The following is a 20,638-nucleotide window of genomic DNA, read 5'->3' as shown; positions in this document are numbered from 1 at the left end:
GTGAAAATCTCTACAGTAAATAATTTTCCTCAAGATCTGCAGAGTGGACTATAGCTTCATGTTCTCTGGACAATGAGGAACTGAAACTAAAAAGGTGGTCAAGTGCTAAGTACTACAGTGTGTAGGCCTGTACACTGGAATCTTCAAGCAAGAATTTGGTGCCTCATTGCCTTCGTCTCTCTCTAGAGCAATAAAGAAAGCTGGGTATTATAGATGGCTTTCAATCAGCCAGTGCTCTATGGGGAAGGGCAGTGCTGTAAATAAAAAGAAAATACTGTTTTAAAGCCATTCCTTTCAGGAGTACTTTTATAAGCTAGTTTACTTGGCGGGGCATCCCTTTCCCCTGTCTAAGCTAGTCCTGAGCACCAGAGGCTTCTGCAGTTGCTGGCCTGTGCAGAAAGCACACCAAATGGTCCCTGAGCCACTGCCCCTGGTGCTTGTTCCAAGCACTCTTTGTGCAAGTTTATATGATACAGCTGTTTAATTAACAAAGGACAACAGCAGCCATCACAGCAAAGATCAGAGTTTGCGTTTTCTTCACTCCCATCCAAAATGTATGAAATATATAGTAAATAATGTATTTGTAAGTAAAAACAGTCCTGTACATGGCAGTCCACCTGTAGCCTGTCAGTCTTCTCCAAAGCTCTCACAAGCTTCTCTGAGATGATCGCCGCCATGCGTCATGCAAAAACTAGGACAAAGTAGTACAAACATAGTTATTTAAAATGCTGTCTTCTTTATGGACGCAAGCGGATTAGGCTGTTGCATTTAATCTCATTTAACGTCTCCAAAGGCTGGACTGGAGCATCAGGGCTGACAGGTGTTCTCTTCTCTAGGAGCCACTACTGCTGCCTGAACAGGACCCTTGGCTCTTGAAAGGGCAAACAGTGAACCCTGCATTCATCAGAGGCTGTATTCATAAAACCTACAGCAGGCTTTGGTCTTTGAGAATGCAACAACTGTCCACATGGTTCTTGTCTTAAGTGTCATTGTCCACAGGAAGGGGAGCTCTCTGTCTCCCTAAGCAGCAGGGCTTGGTTTCATCTCTGAGGCAGCTACTAATGACTGCCAGCGTTCTGCCCTCCGTGCTTCCTGGGATGCAGGGCGAGGGCAGCACACAGCTCCTGTGGCAGGAAGCGATGGCAGCCCCGTCAGGCATTGCTGCCCAGCAGGTGTGTGAGCCTGCTCGTTGGTAAGGCCACTCAGCAATGAGCAAGGCATCGGTAACAACTGCTTCAGCGCTGCGTTCCTCAGCAGGTGCTAACCGGGCCTCGTAATGCCACAGGTACTCAATGCCTCATACTTGCCCTGAGGCCAAGATGGCGGCGGGGGGCAGTGGGGGAGGCAAGATGGCGGCGGGGGGAGTCTCACCCCTGTCACTGAGCAGGGTACCGGGACTAGGAGCAAATGTAAAGCTTCCTCAGCAGCAGAACGAACAAAAGACGGGTCCCCCGTGACATGCCGCCTTTACCCATCTCACTCGCCCCCATCCAACCACCCCCCGCGGAAGCCCCACACACCGCCCAGCCCTAGGGGCGGCTCGGGGGCAGGGCTTTGTGAGGAGGCCGCGCCCATCGCCGTGGATGGGCGGGGGGGGGTCAGCCCGGCTCGACGCCGCTCTTCCGTAAACACCACCCAGCCCTCTGGCCGGCCTTCCCCGGTCGGGCCCATTCCGCACGGGGGGGGGGGGGGGGGCGACGGAGTTTTTCCTCCGTCACCTCCTCTTGCTCCTCGCTTAGTGCTCGGCTCCGGGGGACACACATTGTTTCTGTGGGGATGAGGAGGAGATGACCTGAATCTCTCAGGATAGCCGACAGCTGACGGGCAGGAGTTACTTCCCCCCCACACTCCTTTCCCCGTTCCCGTCACAGATGGGCGCGCCCGAGGAAGGCACTCATAGTCCGGGCTGCTACATAACCCCGGGGGGGTGTTTAAAACCCCGGCGAGCGTCGCACGGGGAGCTGGGCTGCTCGTGCTGCGAGGCTGCGGTAAGTGAGCAGGAACGGGCAGCTGTGCCGTGTGGTGGCTCTGGGGCGGGGGGCTGCGGGGCGAGTCCTGCTCCGAGGGTCGCTGCCCCCCCCCCCGTGGGGGGGGGGGGCGGCTGTCCCGCTGTCCGTCGGGGGTATCCCCTCTCACGGGCACAGCCGCGGAGTTCCGTGGGCAGCGAGCGACGAGGGCACCCGGGGACGGACGCTAAGGTCAGGACAGCCGGGCTGGTGGAGCGGCTCGCCCTTCCCCGTCTTTCCTCCTTCCCCCCCGGCCCCGTCCTTGGTAACGCTGTTTGTTTTGGTCGAGCAGTGCCAAACTGTTAAAAACATGGGGCCGGGGGAGGAGACAGGCCGGGGAGGAAGAGGAGGAGCCGGTGGCAGGAGCAGAGCCGCTGTCTGAGGCCCCTCGGCTGTGCGGAGCGGAGGGCTCTGACCCGACGTGCGTGCAGCCCTCGGGATGAAGGGAGAGCTCCGCGGGCGGAGAGTCGAAGCTGTCCTGAGTAACGCTCAACAAAGGCGCTTTTCTGCTCCTGTGCCCTGCGGCAGAGGGCTGACAGGCAGCGAGAAGGGAAACCCGAGCCGATGCCGCCTCGCTGATAGAGCATCAGCGCGGCGGAATGAGCGAGATAAAATCCTGTGCAGCGGTCCAGCTGGACAGAGCACTGAGAGGGGAGTGCGTATGGATGAAGGGCTCTGTTGAACAAAGCTGCACTGTGGAAAGGTGGTCTGTGAAGCTGTTATCTGAAGGAAAAAAAGCTTTCTGAACTTTTTTCCCCAGGTGCCTCCTAAGATAACGGCTAAAGGAAGCCCTCTGGAATAAAAAGTGTGTTCTTGAGAACTAATCACAGCTTGTGATCTTGGGCACCTCCACAGCGGTCAGGTGGGGTGAAGGGTAACTGCAGGAGCACAGCTATACAATACCTCTGTACAGTGCACTTCTTTCCTATATGGAGTGATCCAGAGCTGCCTCAACAGCAGGGCCATCTGTGCAAGGGACGGTTGGACTAGATGATCTTGTTGGTCATTTCCAACCTTGTGATTCTATGATTCCTTGTTACGTTAGCTGGAAACTTGCAGGTAGAAAAAAATAGACTAAAGCTTTGTATGTGTAGAAGATATTTTTAACTTGACATCACATTTAGGCTACAGTAGATTCCCCTACTGTAGGGAACATGTTTTAGCAGTGGGTTGGGCAGGTTATCTGCAGAGTTCCTTTCCAACCCCTCAGATTGCGTGGGGAGGGGTAAATAAAAGTAACAAACAAAATGGGACTGATCAAAAGAAAGCCCTCTATAGTAAAATCCACTGCCAAAGATATCATACCTAAAGTAAAAGCATTGTTTTTTAAAGCAGGAGGAGCAGAGCAAGTTGTAAGCACAGACAAAGCCTTTGATAGACCCTAATATATAAAGCTTAACGAACATATTAAAAATTAGAAGAGGGTGTTGTTTATTTAGGATAGAGAATTAAAAAGCTCCTGGAAGGCTAAAGGGTTACATATATATATGTAGGTCACTCTGAAAGCAATGCCTCCTGTTTATTTCTAAGGAAACTACAACAGCTACGAAGAGCACAATAAAATCAGTGAACAGAGTGCATTCTCAATAACAAAACACTATTTCTGAGAGTGTTTGCTGTCATTAACTGTGTCTCCATCAGCAATAAAAAGCGTGCTGCCTTTGTAGTATTCTGTCCTCTGTAGAGGATGCACAGTATTTTACCATCCACCACCTTACTGTGCTTGCATCCAGTGCTTGGTCTCTGTAAACATTCAGCAAATGTTGATGAATGTCAATGAGTGCCATTTCTGTGCATGGAGGAATTCACTGACACACCTTTGCTTCACGCATACTTCTGTGTCAGGTACTGTTCTGTCAGACTGCCCCTCTGCTGCCATCTGTCACATGGCAACAAAACGTAATGGGATATTAGTGGGAAGGTTTGACCTCTTGTGCCATACCACCAACAGCCACCTCTGGTGTTGTGAGCCAACATAAAACAGGAGGCATTTCTTTCGGAGCAGCCATTGTATTTCTTACTTGGAAACTGCATTAATAGTCACTTAAAATTACTTGTGAACTTGGCCCTTAGTAACTTCTGAGAAGCATTAGGACAAGAAGCTCTTGCAGTGTATGTTATAAAGAATGGACTAGGTAGCTTGATCCTTTATTGTGACTAATTAAAAAAGCCCTTTTTGGTTTGTATTTTGATGTTCTCAATGAGTGGTTCTTTCCTTTATCTTTAGCTGTTGGGTAACATTAAAACGTAGATGGCATTTCTGGATCCTGCTTGCGTATTCATTTGTTTTCTTTGATGTGCTGCTGCCTTCTCTGTCTTACAAACTTCAAGTTTAGCAGTAATGTTCTGAATGTGCAGAGTACACCCATTTTCTTCCTCACCACATGAGGCATTCTACTAGGAAATATATTTATTACATGCAAAAATTGCAGTGCTTTTTTTAATGTGCCATCTTGTGTTAGTTTGTTGGGACTTAAGTCTTCTAAAACACTCTTAACAGCTTCTCTGCTGTGTGTTTGTTTGTAAGCATGAATTGTAGGAGCAGGTACATTCTCAGTGCATCAAAATAAGTTATGGCTGTCTTTCAGATGCAACTATTTGTTGCTGAAAGATTCTTTGCTTTGGAGTACTGTGTAAGTACTTAACATTTATAGAAATCTAATTTTTGCCTTAACTATTTGAATTATTTTGAGCATAAGATTGTGATAGAAAATGCTGTCTTGCTTCTGTGGATGGTTTGGTACTGCGTACTGTTAGAAATGCTTTGCAAGTCTGAATATTTGATTATTTGAATATGTTATTAAAACTATCATATGGCTAAGGGGAAGTTCTTGATGTATAAATGCTGTGATATTTAATTTCTTTCCTTTTAATATCTATTTGATCTTTTTCCTGTTCTTTTAATATCTAGACTGAAACAGTAGGCACACTGTGAAGGCAAGGGATTTACAAGACCTCTTGGGCCAGTACACAATTAACAACACACAGCAGTTTTTTCCATGGACCACATGCAACACTGACCTTCTGGAGGTTAGTTATTTGAATATGAATAAAGAGGTTTTAGGCATGATTCTAGCTAGGAATTTCAGTTCTGTGTTGATGCAGAAGCAATAGATGGGTGAATAACACATGCTTTGCAGGCTCAGAAGTTACTGTAAGCAAGCGGTTCCACATCAGGAACCTGCTGTGTATTTCTACGGTGAGGTTATTTGTCACAGCTGGTTTCTAGTCAGGTTTAGCTTTGAGATGTGTAACACAAGTACAGTAGAGGGATTCTACTTCTGCATGACACAAACGAGTGACTCATTTCTAATTGTAACTTAAATGAGTACCATTTCCACTGAAAATGTTTCTGAGGCTTTTGGCTTGCCAAGTTTCTTCGCAACTCTTTATTTTGCCTAGACAGTACTAGAAATATATATTTCAGTTTAAGTGTGATAAAATCACTGTTTTACTAAAAGACTTCTAATATTATGTACCACAGCTAGAGGCTCTGAAGTGACCTGATAGTGATCTATGAGTATGTAAAGGGGAGCTACAGGAAAGAAGGGTACAGACTCTTCAATGGGGTCTGTGGTGATAGAACAAGGGGAAAGGGCCTCAAGCTTAAAGAGGGGAGATATAGGTTACATATAAGGAAAAAATCTTTTACAGTGAGGGTGGTGAGGCTCTACAGCGGAGTTGTGGTGAATGCCCTGTCCCTGGAAACTTCCAAGGCAAGGCTGGATCAGGCCCTGGGTACCTGATCTATCTGTGGTGTCCCTGTTCAGGGAGTTGAACTAGATGGCCTTCAGAAGTCCCTTCCAATTGTAAGGATCCTATGGTTGTATGAGCTAGAGCTGAAAGCCTTGAACCTATGACCTTCTATACACTGATGTAAAGCTGTCCTTGTTGATGTGATCCCCTTGAAAAACAGAGCAGAAAGGCACTCAAATGCATCATCTTTCCTCTTGGGGGCGGAGGAGGAAAGAAACACCAAACAACTATTAATCAACACAATTAACATGGGAGTATTCATCAGTGGAATAACTCAAGTTGTAAAGGTCTCTTCAGCATGAGCTGGTACCCAAGAAATCACTCTAAGCTGTAATTAAGAGCTAACAGAAGAGATCATAATCCTTGTCCTCTTTTGTCTACCTCACAACCCCACAATAATTGATTCGTATAACTACATACAATGGTCATCCTTTTGCTGCCATAAGGGGCTTTTTCCAGGTTTAGTGGAGTTGCAAAGTGCAGTATCCTTTGCCTGCTTATGCTGATGCTGTTTAATTGTAAGTGAAGTCATGTTACTTGCTGGCTGTGTCTTTTCATAAAGTCTACTACAGGGTACTACAGGGTACTTCGTCAATGATGGTCCGCTCCTTTTGGTATCTGGGCCAAATTCCTCTGGGAGTAGTTATGACTGGCTTCCAATTTCGCATTTTAATGTGATGATTAACATATTTTTACTTCCTGACTTAGAACTATTAATCATCTTCATTGAACAGGGCAACTGTCCAAGTTCTGTGTAGTTGCAGATTATCTGCCTGGGAGGCAGTTGCCTTATGAAGACAGCACAATGAAGCATGAAACTTCATAGGATGTTATTTGTCACGTACACTGAAGGTAGTGCTAGAGACTTAGTGTTACTGTTTAAATTAAAGCATAAAGACCTACCTGCCTTCTCATCCCTAGAGCAGTATTTCTGGGGTCTCTGCCATTTTCAGTCTGATTTTGAGCAAGGTCTCACCCTAAAGCATCAGGCTGGGCTTCTTGAGGCATCATGTCAGAAATTTAGCACTCTGAACTACTTGCCCATTCTTCCCCAGCAACTTCTCTGCTTGCTCCAGTTGTTGCTCTCAGTGTCAGTCTGTGGCAGGAAGCTAATTGCTAAACATGACTTGATGGTGAAGTCAGCTGGGGGATGGTAACACCCCGATAAATGTCTTTATGTTTTGAGATTGAGAGCTTCCAAAATTCTGACAGTGAGCAATCAAGGGAGTTGCTATCAGTAGTTGAGTTTTTTGTTTTCAATTTAATCAATTTAAAGATCGATTATGTTAGAGATGGTAAAATATGGAATGGCAAAAGTATATAAATTTTGTACAGGACAGATACAATTTATTAATAACTGCATGATGCTGCATATGTCGAGCCAGGTCGCTTTTGTAGCACTTTTTATAAGGAAGACAACTATTGTTCCTTGTACACTGTAATCTGTACTCAACTTTCAAAACCAAAAAACATAGGAAGTGTGTTTGTCTTTCCAGATCTTGTTTAATTCACCAGCTAAAGGGAAGCACAATGCCTCTCAACGATGACCAGAACAGTGATTCAGATTCTTCTCGCCTTTCTGAAAGTACAGCTTCTTCTAGTGACTCTGAATATTCAAGACAGAGCTTTAACAGCGATTCTTCAAGCAAACCCAGTTCCCCAGCTTGTAAGCCTATTTCAACCTTACCTGTGCTTGACACTTAAGGATAACCTATCCTCTGTCTCTTTCATGTAGTGGTCAAAGCCTGGGAGTCTGAATTTGTGTTTAAGGGTATTAAATGTAATGTGTGATATTGTCATGGCCATGGAGCAGCACATTTCTTTTTGTGTGGAGTATCACTGATAGCTGTGTCTGTGGAGGTGTCTCTGTTGGCTTCTTCCCTTTAGAAAATGCAAGGCAAGTGTGCCACTACCTGTATCCTAGTCTAGAGTTAATCTTGTTGGTAGCAGTCTCTCACTCAACCAAACTCACTTTGCCCTTTATGTGCAAAGGGTGGATTTTGGGCCACACTGTTTGAAATGAAATCTTTTACAAAATAAAATTAACTCAGTGTTACCTGAAGTTGCATGAGTTTAATCTATGATTTTAATATTTATCTGGTAAACACTAGGATTGAACACTCATTTGCACAAGGAAGATATTTCAGTACTGCGTCCAGGCCTGGGGCCCCCAGCACAAGAAAGATGCAGAGCTCTTGGAGTGGGTCCAGAGGAGGGCCACTAAGATGATCAGAGGGCTGGAGCACCTCTTCTATGAGGAAAGGTTGAGGGAACTGGGCTTCTTTAGCTTGGAGAAGAGAAGGCTCCAGGGAGACCTCACTGTGGCTTTCTAGTACTTGAAGAGAGTGTATGAACAGGAAGGGAAACGGCTGTTTACAAGGGTAGATAGTGATGGGACAAGGGGGAATGGTTTTAAACTGAGGCAGAGGAGGTTTAAGTTAGATATTAGGAGAAAGTTTTTCACACAGAGGGTGGTTACACACACTAGAACAGGTTGCCCAACGAGGCTGTGGATGCCCCATCCCTGGAGGCATTCAAGGCCAGGCTGGATGTGGCTCTGGGCAGCCTGGTCTGCTGGTTGGCGACCCTGCACATAGCGGGGGGTTGAAACTCAATGATCATTGTGGTCCTTTTCAACCCAGACCTTTCTATGATATTTCCTGAATGAGTACTGATAAATAACACCTTAATTAAATGTGCTTAGTATTGGTGTCTGTAAGCATTCTCAAGCCATGCATACCTGGTTAGTGTCCAAATAAGTGAAATCTTGCGTTAAAACAGGCTTATTAGTGGAGCAATTGGCAATTAGCTCTAGACTCCTAAAGAGTAATAATGACAGAACAATAATCACAGATATTAAATGGGAGAACTTGGCATTTAAAAGCAGGGATCTTAGAAATACTCCTGCTTTCAAATAAACTTCAGACATGTTTACATTCTTAATTCCTATTTGTTTAAGAAAGGGACAAACTTATGATGCATTCGCCATGGTTCTTTAGTAGGGGGTTATTAAATGGGTAACGTTGGAACCTTGTCTGCAGGCAAGAGAAGCTTTATCATGTGCTCCAGATTACAGTGCAAGTCTGATATCTGTTATTGCCTGTGCTTTTCTTCTGGTGAGTCCTATAGAACAACTGGAAGGAAGTCTGGGGTCTATAAGGTCCCATTTTGAAGGAAAGAAAATTATCCCCGTTAAGATGAAAAAATATAGAACTGCTTTTAAAAATGTGATGTTACCCACCCATCCACACACACACACACACACCCGATAAGCTGGGAGTTTCCTGAGTTAGTGTTTTAAGAAGATATAAAGGCCTGGTAATCCTAGCTTCTTTCTTCCAAAGCACTAGAGTCCAATTAGCAAGAAGCAAAATTTCTTGCCTTGTTACTTGTGTACAAGGCTGCTAATTTTTAATAATACTTTGAATTGCACTTACCTACCATAGTGCTTTGTCTTGATTTTGTTTGATCCAGCAGCAAGTCCTCCCAAGATGGTTACATTTGATGAACTGATGGCAGCTGCGAGAAATTTATCCAACTTGACATTAGCTCATGAAATTGCTGTAAATGCAAATTTCTGTATAAAACACGAAGACTACCCACAGAACAGGTAAGGGCATGAATTTTGCACAAAGCAAGATGGAGATTAAAAAGAGAGGCAGCATTAAAGTAGCATTAAAGCAAACAAACAACACTACATTTTGAAAAGCTACGGATGTTTCTAACGCAACTCCAAGAGTCGCTGTCAAAGCTGTCTTGCTCAGAGCAAGTATTGCCATCCAACTGGCTTGATACAAATAGAGCATCTTATGCTCTGTCTTATATGTCATGTGGAAAGTAAAAGGCTAATGTCACATGAATTAACATTGTGAAAATAACAAGGATAGGTTTGTTCTGTGTAGTTTAAGTCCTGTGGAGAAGGTGAAATAGTGAGCTTCTGTGTAGCTGCTTGTAGTAGCAATTTGGTCTCATGACAATAAGGAAGATAAGGCTCATCATTAATTTATCTCCAGTACTACACCGAAGGAGGTGTAAAAGGATCTGGAGATCTAGAGGAAGTGAGAAATACTTTCCTCATTGTAGGTGATTAAAATGTTCTTGATTACAGATGACTTTTTAACTTAAAAACCTCATCTCTTGAGAAAATTAACATGACAGAAAATGAAATTTTTAGTTGCAGAAATCCCTTAAGTGATAATTATATGATGGATGCATTTTTTGAGAAAGCTTAGCACATAACACGCAAGGTTAGGACTAACAGAATAAATTTGGTAAGGAAAAAGGAAAGGCAGTATCTCTACAACTGCGTTTGAATTACCTTCAGCACTTTCTAACACAGTGTTTTGGGAAAGACTTCTTGGTGTAGGTCATGTTTTAGGAGCTGATGGTCTACAGCACAAGGAAAGTATTTTTTCAGGTCATGTGACAGCTGGCAATGCCTTGTATGTTTCCAGCAAGTCACTGGGTTAACCCTAAAATAGTCCTGCCAAGAATGAAGGCTCTTTAGTGGTCTTTCTCTCTGTCTGTAATTGACTTCTTCCACAGCTTAGCAGGCACAGTGAAACAAATAGTACACAAGGCATTTTGGGATCACCTGGAATCGGAACTGAATGAAGACCCTCCAGAATATGAACATGCTATCAAGCTCTTTGAGGAAATTAAGGAGGTAACTTTTTTTTCCCTTTCCAGTATTTTTGTCGAGTCTGAGTCTGGTAATTCACTGAAGGTTCTGTTAATTCACGGTGAAGCCAACGTTTTGAGTTCCTGCTTTTAAAATGAAGCCATGATTATACAGAATATTAATAATAAATTTATATTAATTGTGATTATGGCTGCATGTCCAATCAGCTTTCAGTGCGGGATGGTTAGCTGCAAGTCAAAACTCTTCTCAAAGCTTAACATTTCCACTGGTTTCTGTCTGATTACACAGCCTTTTTCTTGCTACCTTAGATTGTGCCCAGTCTTAATCTATCCTGTTACAGCTAAATACACTTGACACTAATACTAATCTTATTTTAACATGTTTACAAAGTGCTTTGTTTTTTATTGATAAGCTTTTCATGTTTTTTTTTTTCCCCTAATTTAGATTCTTCTTTCCTTCCTGGCTCCAGGAGCAAACAGGATTCAAAATCAAATTTGTGAAGTTCTGGACACAGATCTTATAAGGCAGCAGGCAGAACACAATGCTGTTGATATTCATGGGCTAGCTAACTATATCATCAACACTATGGGAAAATTATGTGCTCCAATAAGAGACAACGATATAAAACAGTTAAAAGCAACTGAAAATATTGTAGAATTACTGAGGTTGGTATTCGGGTGGTTTTTACACAGGAAAAAAATATCTCTAGTCTCATAGAGCATCTGGGCAGAGAAAGATGGTGGGGAAGGTCTTAAATAGTGGCATTTTTTAATTGTTCTCATGCTGTAAGAAAACTTGTGCAGCAGAAGCATTAAAGGCAAGAGGCAATTGCTGTATCATTCTGTGACTGGGATGTAATGTCCATCCTAATGCGGTGAGTAGAGTGCCTGAATTAAAATTACTGACTCTGAGTAGTTAAACACTGAACAGCAACAACACCACTTGAAATAATATGTTTCTGAGACTGCTGCTTCAGTCTTGCTCATTCTTTCAAAATTCAGAGGGCATATTCATTCTACCTTGAACTTTTGCTTCCTGCAAGTATTCAGACCAAAAAAAAAAAAAGTAACAGTTGGGACTGCTGCATTTAAATAACAAAGGAGAGTCCTTCACCAAAATGGGAATTAAAGTGCTAATGAGGGCGTGCTTCACCTCTACTGATGAAAATCCATGGACTATTCTAGCTTTCTTGTTTTAAAATCTCTATTTTTTTCAGGCAAATTTTCCATGTCCTGGACCTGATGAGAATGGATGTAGCAAATTACGCGATTCAAAGCCTTAGACCATACCTCCGGCGTAATTTGGTGGACTATGAAAGAACAAAATTCCAAGAAATTCTTGAAGAAACACCAAGTAGGTGTCCTTATACAATATCCTGTTGTATTTTGTCCTTATATAATATATATACATATATTAGAGATTTAAATGAAATATATATATATATACATGTATATATTTAAGGGTGTGTTAGAGAATCTCTCTCTAGTTAACTTAGACGAAAAACTCCAGTAAGTAAGTGCTGATTTATTGTTAAGCATCTTTTGTCTGTTGGGTGTTTTCTGACTAATTTGTATTTGTCTAATTGAGTAGTATCTGAAAAACAAACAGCGACTCTTAGTGTCTGGAGACAAAGAGGCCTGGTGTTATGTATTGAAAGATGAGACTTATTTTCTACCCAGCAAGTCTGTTAGTCTGAAGTATATGTGGAAAACCAGTTAGTGTGCCTGAAAAGTCAGAGGGGCAGAAGTTCTGAAATTTTTTTTTAATGCAAACTTTGAGAAAGCTTCTTTAGGTCACCTTGATCCACTGGTACGCATTTTGCTTAATGTTGCAAAGCAGCCTTTAAGAGAACATTTTTAAAAGGAGAGGAAAAGAGTAAACTTGCTTCTTAAGTGTTGGCTTCTAAAATGGGAACCCTGAGCCGTTGATACAGCCGGCTGTGTTTATAAATGCAGCCTGTCAAGTAACTTAAAAGGGATTGATTTGCTGTTAATGCAGTTTCTCCTTTCACCTCTTCTTTCCAATTCTGTGACCCAACTACTCAGTGGCCTCCCTGAAAGAGGAAAAAGTGAATTGGGTCCTTGGAGTTTGAGGGTTTTTATCATTAATCTTGGCTGAAGTCCAATAGTTTCTTACTGGGTTTGTGCAAAGATGATCAGCTGAGATGGTCATGAAAAAAGCAAGGGAAAGATTGGCTTCTCTGAGGGCATAGTGTCCACCACATTTTCTCAGTATTCAGAAGTACATATTAACCTTGCTTACATTATTCAGCTTTCTGCCTCAAGTTGCTGCTTTGATGGAATTATTTGATAAATCTGTGCTGATTTGCAATGCTTAGGTGCTCTGGATCTCACAACAGAATGGATAAAGGAATCCATAGAAGATGAATTGTCATCCATTTCCAATGAATCATCCTCATCCCCTGGTGCTGATCATAGTTCTAAATCAAGTATTAGTCCTACACTGGTGCTAAACAATGGCTACTTGAAACTACTACAGTGGGACTACCACAAAACAATTCCAGAGGTCAGTGTGTTCCGGTGTCTTCAGCTTTCTAGCTGTATGAAAATATTGATGCAGTATGATAATCATGCTATTAATGACAACGAGTGAAACATTTCTCTTGTGGTTCTTAATCTTCTGAGTAGTAGATTTGGAAATTGACTAGTTTTGTTTTCTGAACTGAGATGGGGCAAGTTCAATAACCAGAAAAGCTTGTTTTCTTTCCATATAGCTCACTAGCTCCACCCTAAGAGCAATCATGCCTGTGGTCAAAAGCTGGACGTTGTACTGATGATGCTTGGCTTTCTTTATTTATATATACATACATTTTTTTTTTTTTTAATTTATTTATTTTTTTTTTTGAGAGAGAGATTTGTCTGCAGTACCTTGTTTTCCCAAACAAATGGCAGAAACTGGAATTGGTGGGATCAGGTTGTGAATCTCTTACTCTATGACAGTCATTAAGAAATTAAAGCTTACTATAGTGGATATTCATAGTTTCTCTATGCGTGTAAACTATTGCTTCAAGAATCACTGGTATTTCCCTCCAATTCCTGATTACCAACCTCTGCCACTTTAAATTAAGCCAGTGTGAAATGGTCTATCAGTCAAGGATAAAATTAGCAACTGCAGCAAGCATCTTAGCTGCTATTCTTAGTGGCTTGGCAGAGAATTCCTGGACTACATGGGGGTGCTCTTAGCACTCCCAGTCAACAGAAGAAAAGGAAAATACCTTACCATTCTTCTACTGAGTCTGAATAAGAGCTCCACACAGGCATCTTCTGGTGAATCTAGACTGTTGAAGTATGAGATTACTATTGAGCAGTTGAATATTAATGCCCAGCTCATCAGTGGGGAGATTTGGTTATCGTGAGTTTTTAAACTTAAAACTGATCTTTAAAAAACTACATTTAGCTGTAGTAACTACATTCTTGGTGTGATCTGCTGGCTTTTTGCCTGCAGCATTATAGGTGACTCACAGAACCTGCTCAGGTGGTTGAACTGATGTTTGTTATGCACAGTTTGTCATGCGCTGTCCATCAACTGCAGATGATGGCATTTTTCCAAAGACAGCTGATTCCAGAAGACTGTTCTGTCTAATCCTAATCACTGCTGTATGTTGGATCTCAGAAACATGCCACATCATGGCCTGAATTGTTGTCCGCAGATAACTGTCAGCAACAAAGAGAAATAAAATGCAGTTTCTTCCATGCTCTGTTCACTGGAGGCCTTATCTTTCTTCCCTACCACAGTCTGACTTTGGTACTTGTGCATAATGCCATTTTGTGCAGTGTTGCATGTTCAAAATGTTTTAACTGCTGTCTTGTCTGACTTTGCATATTTGTTGGTTAAAAGCGTTAATGCTTCATGATTAAATCCTATTTGTCCTCCTCCCTGCTTTTCTCCCTCTGTATCCCTAAACTGGTGTTATTGTTTTGTTTCTAGACTCTAATAACAGATGAAGTTCGTCTTCAGGAGTTGAGAGAAAAGCTGAATCAATTAAAAATCATAGCTTGTGTTTGTCTCATAACAACCAATATGGTGGGCGCAGCGATTGCAAATGTGCCTGATTTTGCCAACCTACTGAAAAGAATCTCTGTTCCCCTTCTTGAAGGCATGAGCAAGAAGTAAGGCCTTGTTTATCCCTCTTCATACTTACTTTTTAACAAGGAATACCAAGCAGGTCTAAAAACTCAGGGGAAAACAGTTTAAATGTTAGAGCCACCATTTGTTGATTGTGAATGGCAAAAGGAGGCGTTTGGATGGTGCTCTCTGTACTGCACTTTAACTTCTGGTTAGTCCTGAAGTCAAGCAGGCAGATGGGCTTTGGTGTTTGTAGATCCTTTTGAACTGAGCTGTTCTAGTACTAGGAGGGCTGCAGCAGTGTGTTCCCCAAATCATTTTTGCCAGTTGATTCAAGTTTACTTTAGGAAGCTGAAGTTATACGGCCTCTAATGTTGCTACAGCTTGTGCTACAAGCAAGTATGATGTGATCTCAGAGTGTCTCAAAAAAAAAACCCCAAAAAAATAAAACCCCAACAACTTCCATTTTACTTTTTCCTTGTGAAATGCTGTGAATCGAGCCCCAAGGAATGCATAAGCTCCAGGTCAGTGTGAGTCTGTCATTGCTGCATGCTAAAAATGACTTTTTTTTCCAATTGACATCCTTATCTTACAGATGCTAACTTGTCTTATATCTGTAGAAGTGCAGAAATCTGCTGATAATGTTTTTATATTGTACAATTGCAGAGGGCAGGTTGAAAATGAGGGGGAAAAGAGATAGTAAATTCACTTTAAACTGGTGCAGAAACTGTAAATCTTGTTAATGCTTTTCTCTTTTTTTAATCTTCCAGAACTTTTGATTTGAAAGAAGCTCTAAATGCTATTGGTGTTCAGATTTGCATCAAAGTGAATGAGTCTCTCACTGCAAGAGATCTTCCCACTCTTAATGCAGAAATGCAGAATAATTTAATGGGTCAAATCAGAAGTATTGTTGAGGAGAATAACCCCGTCAGTTCCTTGATTGGTTAGTAAGAAAATACATCACTGTCTTACTGTATGTGTCTATATAGAAGCTGTTAGATAAATTTTAAAACTTACTTCCAGCAAGCTTAATTAGCTGTTTTAAAAGCACTTTCTTAGTGCAGTAAAATACTGGATTAGCTAAGAGTAAAGAAATATTGCTTACCTGGAGTCTGTGCTCTGGGTATGCTGCAAGGTGTGCTTTGGTGTAGTGAGGAAAAATTCTAAACATGTCCTTAAAGGCCAAGAGATAGCAGAGCTTTGAAGGATACTCAATCTCTCTGTCATTTTTGGGTTTAAACCCAGAGGGTTTTTGGTTAGTATCTACTACCTTTTAGTGAAAGTACTTTATTGCAACAGGGTAATGCTCTGTCTGCCTCTGAGGAGCCAGCTGCAAAAGGCTTCTCATATTGCTTCCTTCTGAAAGATGAGGCTTAGGAAAGTGTAGTTACCTCTATTATTGAATTTCTTGTACTGATGTACAGAGCACTTGGGAAGTGAGTGTGTCTTCATCTTGGATTGACATTGTTCTGAGCATACTTGATATTATGTTTCAGATAAACGGATCCAGTTGTTCATGAAAAGCTTGCTTGCTCTTCCAAGCTTTCGGAAATGTATGCCTGCACTGCCAGGAGGCCTTTCTGTGATTCAACCAGAGATGGAACTTGTTGGATCTCAATTTGCAAGCATTGTAGAATTTAATAAACAAGTGTATGGACCATTCTATGCAAACATACTTAAAAAACTACTTTTTCCTGAGGCAGCAATAGGGAAAGCAGGAATAGAAGCACCCAGTAACTGAAAAAAAAAACCCCAAACTATTTCTGTACCCCTTTATTTTACCTTTTATCTTTTTTTAATATAGAGATTGTGTTCTGGCTCCCCCACTAAGAATTCCAGTGACTATTAACGAGAGCAATATCGTAAATTGTAGATGGATAATTTCTGAAATCCACTGGAAGAAAGTTAATTTCTATTACATATATATTTTATTGAACTAAGTCTGCTCAATGCATTGTGGCACTTGTATTTCACTTTTTGAGACGAGCAATTATTTGTATTTGTGGTGGGTAGGAGGTGGTGAAGCACTTACTGTTTTGCCACCATTAAAACATAATATTTTAAAAAATATATATTTACATATATTTACATATGCTATTTTGAGATGACAGAATAATTGTAGATAAAATGCATTATGCTTACACTGTATTTTTTAGAGCAGCGTCTAATAAAAAAAATATCATGATTCTGAAAAGACTTTGAAGTATAAAAAGAAATGAAGCATAACTGCTTTTGTAACCAAATCCAGGTTTATAGTAGGCCAACGTCTGGTGCTCCTGTGAATACTGGAACTAAACCTAGCCCCTGTTATGTTCAGGAATGCCAGTATTGCAAGTTGTTCTGGTACAGAAGTTGCAGAAGCGTTCATTATTTAAAATAAGAATAATTCAGTAGTTGTCAACTGGACAAGATAGAGAGATGAAACACTTCAGAAACATGATGCCAGGCATGGGGTGGGGTGGGAATGCAAATATCTGTATGATACCCATCTAGTGAATATCATACAGATCCCAAGTCTAACCTCTAATATATATGCTTATATTGATTTTAATGGGTATTAAGTATTTTTGAGGTTGGGCTTTCTGACCTTTATTCTTGAAAGCACTTGACTTTGGGAGAGATCTTACAGAGTACAACAGAGAGCATTCACCTTTTATAATCTGTTGAATAAGGGCCTAGAATGTTCAAAATGTATTTTGGGTACTCTTGTGTCACAAGGCAGACAGCCAGGTCCCTTGCAATTCTTGCAAATGTGATCATGTTCACTCTCAGTAGGTGTCAGAGAGAAGTACGTCTTCATTTTAGATTTATATTGTTCTGAATTTGCTTTTCTCAAAATCCCTGCAGATTCAGCCCCAATACTTGGTTCCCATTTAATACAGCAAGAATCTTACATACAGAAATAGAATAGGCTTGGAACTGAGAGATACGGAAGTAAACTTCTGTAAGTTTACATGTTTTATTTTGCATATTTCAGATTACTGGGAATAGATACTGCTGCAATACTTGATATACATGTGTTCTTATCTATGGAAATGAATCATAATTTACTTGAAAATGATCCTTTAGTATATTATCATACAATGGTCCTTTTAAAGTGTCAGATATATATAAATTCCATGTGGTACAAGTTAAATAGCTTGTTTTTAATATTTTATACTACGATATATTCTTATTGATGTGAAGAGTTGCCCATGAAAGCTTAATGTGCCACACATATTATATATATATTACTATGTCTAACATAACAAAACTGGGCATTATTAGCACTGTGGTTTTGTAGTCCATTTTTACAGAATTGTGTACTCTTTTTAATAAGGGAAATGACTTCTTGTCAGCTGTTCCTCAGTGTCTGAGGACTTTGGCCTCATGTACATGGTATGAAAATCATTTTTTGAAAGGCTTTTAGAAAACAAATGGCTGTAGTGCACTTCTGTTCTATCCTTTGTTTTAAAAAAATAAAAAAGGTGTAAAAACTGAGTATGTATTCTGAAGGGAACTTCTATGGAAGCCTGAGAAAGGAACTCTTAGAATACAGTAACAGTGCCAGGTGGTAAAATGGATTGATTCAAACAGATACAGAACTTCGACATGCAATTCAAAGTCAGCGAGATAAGAATGCATTTCAAAAGCTCTTACAGGAAGTTAATTCTCTGTGATTTGCTACACCCTTGGAAATACATACGTCAAGTTTCAGCCAAAAGATGGTTTTTTTAATGGGTATTGGAAGAACATTTATAATGTAACTATGAACTTTAATACAATGTATACATTCTGCTGTTCAAAGGAAAAAAAAAATTTTGGTGATTTGAAAAGGGCGTTTTATAGCATGGCCTATGTTTCAAGTGCTTGTTTAATGTATCTTAATTTTTATTTGATGTTTCAACCATCAGGATTGCATCTGTTTAATGTCATGTTACTGCATGCTGGTGACGCTACCCTGGCTGAAAAGCCCTTGCCTCTGCTCTGAAACTGTCCTTGTGAAACAAGATGCCATTCTGTTACAGCTTCTTTTATTGAAATACAAATTTTTGAAGTTTTGTATGCATTCAATTGTTTGTGATACCATTGTGCTGAAAAGCCTCTTACGCAAATTGTTTCTGGAATGTAATGGATCATGTTAAATGCTGAAGATAAAGGACTGCACTAATATGTTGTGGCGCTTTTCTTTTTCTGTAACTTTTCAGTTTCAGCTGGAGCATAGAGCAAAAGATATTACACATTGTGTAATTGCTGTCCTTGACATCTGGCTCTTGATGAAATTAATGTACTCTCTGTGTGATCATAGGTCGCACTGAGGCCCTGGAGCATGTCCAGAGATGGGTAATGGAGTTGTGAAGGTCTGGAGCACAAGTCTTATAGGGAGCGGCTGAGGGAACTGGAGTTGCTCAGTCTGGAGGAGGGAGGCTCAGGGGACATTTCATTGCTCTCTACAGTGACCTGAAAGGAGGTTGCAGGGAGATGGGGGACAGCTGCTTCTCCCAGGTAACAGTGATAGGATGAAAGGGATTGGCCTTCAGTTTTACTGGGGGAGATTCAGGTTGGATATTAAAAAAAAAAGTTCTTCTCAGGAAGAGCGGTGCTGCAGTGGCACAGGCTGCCCAGGGAGGTTGTGGAGTCACCGTCCCTGGAGGTGTTTTGAGAAATGTGTGAATGTGGTGCTGAGGTACATGGCTGGGGAGGTGTGGTGGGGGTGGGCTGGCAGTTGGACTAGGTGATCTTAGCAGTCTTTTCCAACCTTATAGATTCTATAGCTACACTCTATGAGGAGTATGTTAATCATAACAGGCTTCAGACTGGTGGATGAGTGGGGGTAATTAGAAGTTTGATTTGATTGCCAAGGAATTCCATTAATGTGACAGGGTCTGGTGGAATATTCGTAAATGAAGTTTTTATTAAAGGTGGTTAATGTATCAATATTGCTTTTTTCCCTTATCTCGATCATCTGCCCACTTTGGCTAGTTTTGATGGACTTGAGGTATGGCCTGGGCACAGATACAATGTGCTGAGACTGTGCTGAAAGCAGGATGGTTGTTGGATTCTCTTAATAATGCAAAAATAATTCCTGTTCCTCTGTCAGGGCTGCATTTGATGAGTCCTATTCTTACATTTTGTAAGCTCAGATTCCAAGATAGTATGCTGTTGCACTTCTAATTCACCACTCCACTGCTTGTGTCCTTTTAATTAAGGATGAATGACAGTGGGCCTTTGCCCCATATTGCAGTGCATACTAACTGCAGAATAGAAAGGCTCAACAGGCAGAATGGGGTTACATCAAGGAATGAAACAATTACTTGAAACCTTGAAGTACAGAGCATGGACTGAATATGGTTAAGGCCAGGCTGGGAGTATTTCTTCTACATGTGCAGTGAGTGTGCTTGGGTGGGGGAGGCTGTGAAGGGTGCAGTGAAGACTGGGAGCTCTAATGGTTAAAGGGTTTGTAAAAATGAAGCCTTTGGTTATTGATTTAATTCATTTCTCCCACCTCCTTTGGTGGGAAATTGGTAAAGGAAGAAGAGAGAGAGAAAGAAGATCATTAAACTTCAGTTTGCTGCATGGATTTGCTCAGACCTGATTGCAAATATTTGTTTACAGAGCTTGTTGTGCCTCAGCTCTGTTCCATGTAAAACTGAGACTTTGTGGAAAACTAAGGTTGGAGAGTTGAGATGACATTCATCCCCATGCTCCACACATTCAGAGAGCCCTCAGGATGCAGCCCTGGCTCTGGCAGCTCCTCGTGTCCTAGTGTTCATTGCCACCCTTGGGGACATGTCCCCACCCAGCTCGCCTCTTCTGCTGCATGTGGGGCTCCAGCTGCCTGAGCCAGACAGGTCAGGGAAATGCAAGTGATGGCTGTAGGTATGGGCAGCGAGGGCCACTGCCAGCAGTGCCCAAAGCACAACCCAGCACCCAAGACAAATGCTTGCTCCAAGCCTCACGCACACACACTTGGCGGGAGTCCAGGCATAAGACTTGGTGACATCACAGCCCGCTGCTTGGTGATGTCACTGACCAGCAGGCCCTGGCTCAGCCATGGCGGTTTCCTGCCTCCTCTGTGGAATTCCTCATGTTAGAGGCAGGAGAGCTCTTTCCCCAACAGGATGAGCCCTGCGATTTGGCACCTCCTGTAGCAGATGAGAGAAGGCTC

The 20,638-nt window shown here is 41.7% G+C and overlaps 1 protein-coding gene across 5 annotated transcripts; it reads left to right on the top strand.

Moving 5' to 3' along the window:
• The first annotated feature begins 1,729 nt into the window (after positions 1–1,729).
• On the top strand, positions 1,730–18,642 carry TCP11L2 (t-complex 11 like 2). 5 transcript variants are annotated; one of them, XM_042837907.1, is made up of 12 exons: positions 1,730–1,988; positions 2,767–2,811; positions 4,918–5,036; positions 7,259–7,428; positions 9,237–9,372; positions 10,308–10,428; positions 10,849–11,069; positions 11,621–11,757; positions 12,743–12,930; positions 14,353–14,534; positions 15,261–15,433; positions 15,987–18,642. In XM_042837907.1, exons 4-12 carry the CDS (start codon positions 7,293–7,295, stop codon positions 16,229–16,231), a joined length of 1,539 nt encoding a protein of 512 aa, XP_042693841.1. In that variant the 5' UTR covers positions 1,730–1,988; positions 2,767–2,811; positions 4,918–5,036; positions 7,259–7,292; the 3' UTR covers positions 16,232–18,642. The 5 variants fall into 5 exon arrangements, with proteins under 5 accessions (XP_042693841.1, XP_042693839.1, XP_042693842.1 ...); XM_042837905.1 differs by lacking the exon at positions 2,767–2,811; XM_042837909.1 differs by lacking the exon at positions 2,767–2,811 and having other exon boundaries at positions 1,731–1,988; positions 9,240–9,372.
• Positions 18,643–20,638: the final 1,996 nt, after the last annotated feature.

The sequence above is a fragment of the Centrocercus urophasianus genome, unplaced genomic scaffold (assembly GCF_019232065.1).
Source record: "Centrocercus urophasianus isolate 14NV4802_14NV808 unplaced genomic scaffold, USGS_Curo_1.0 seq_73, whole genome shotgun sequence".
NCBI classification, from domain to species: domain Eukaryota; kingdom Metazoa; phylum Chordata; class Aves; order Galliformes; family Phasianidae; genus Centrocercus; species Centrocercus urophasianus.
The sequence above is the reverse complement of the archived record's forward strand: the minus strand, read 5'-3'. Positions and strand labels throughout refer to the sequence as shown.

Coding starts and splice junctions, on each gene's coding strand:
- TCP11L2 (XM_042837908.1), top strand. CDS start 7,293: ATGCCTCTCAACGATGACCAGAACAGTGATTCAGATTCTTCTCGCCTT. Junction 10,429..10,848: donor TCTTTGAGGAAATTAAGGAG/GTAACTTTTTTT, acceptor CCCCTAATTTAG/ATTCTTCTTTCCTTCCTGGC. Junction 12,931..14,352: donor ACCACAAAACAATTCCAGAG/GTCAGTGTGTTC, acceptor TTTTGTTTCTAG/ACTCTAATAACAGATGAAGT.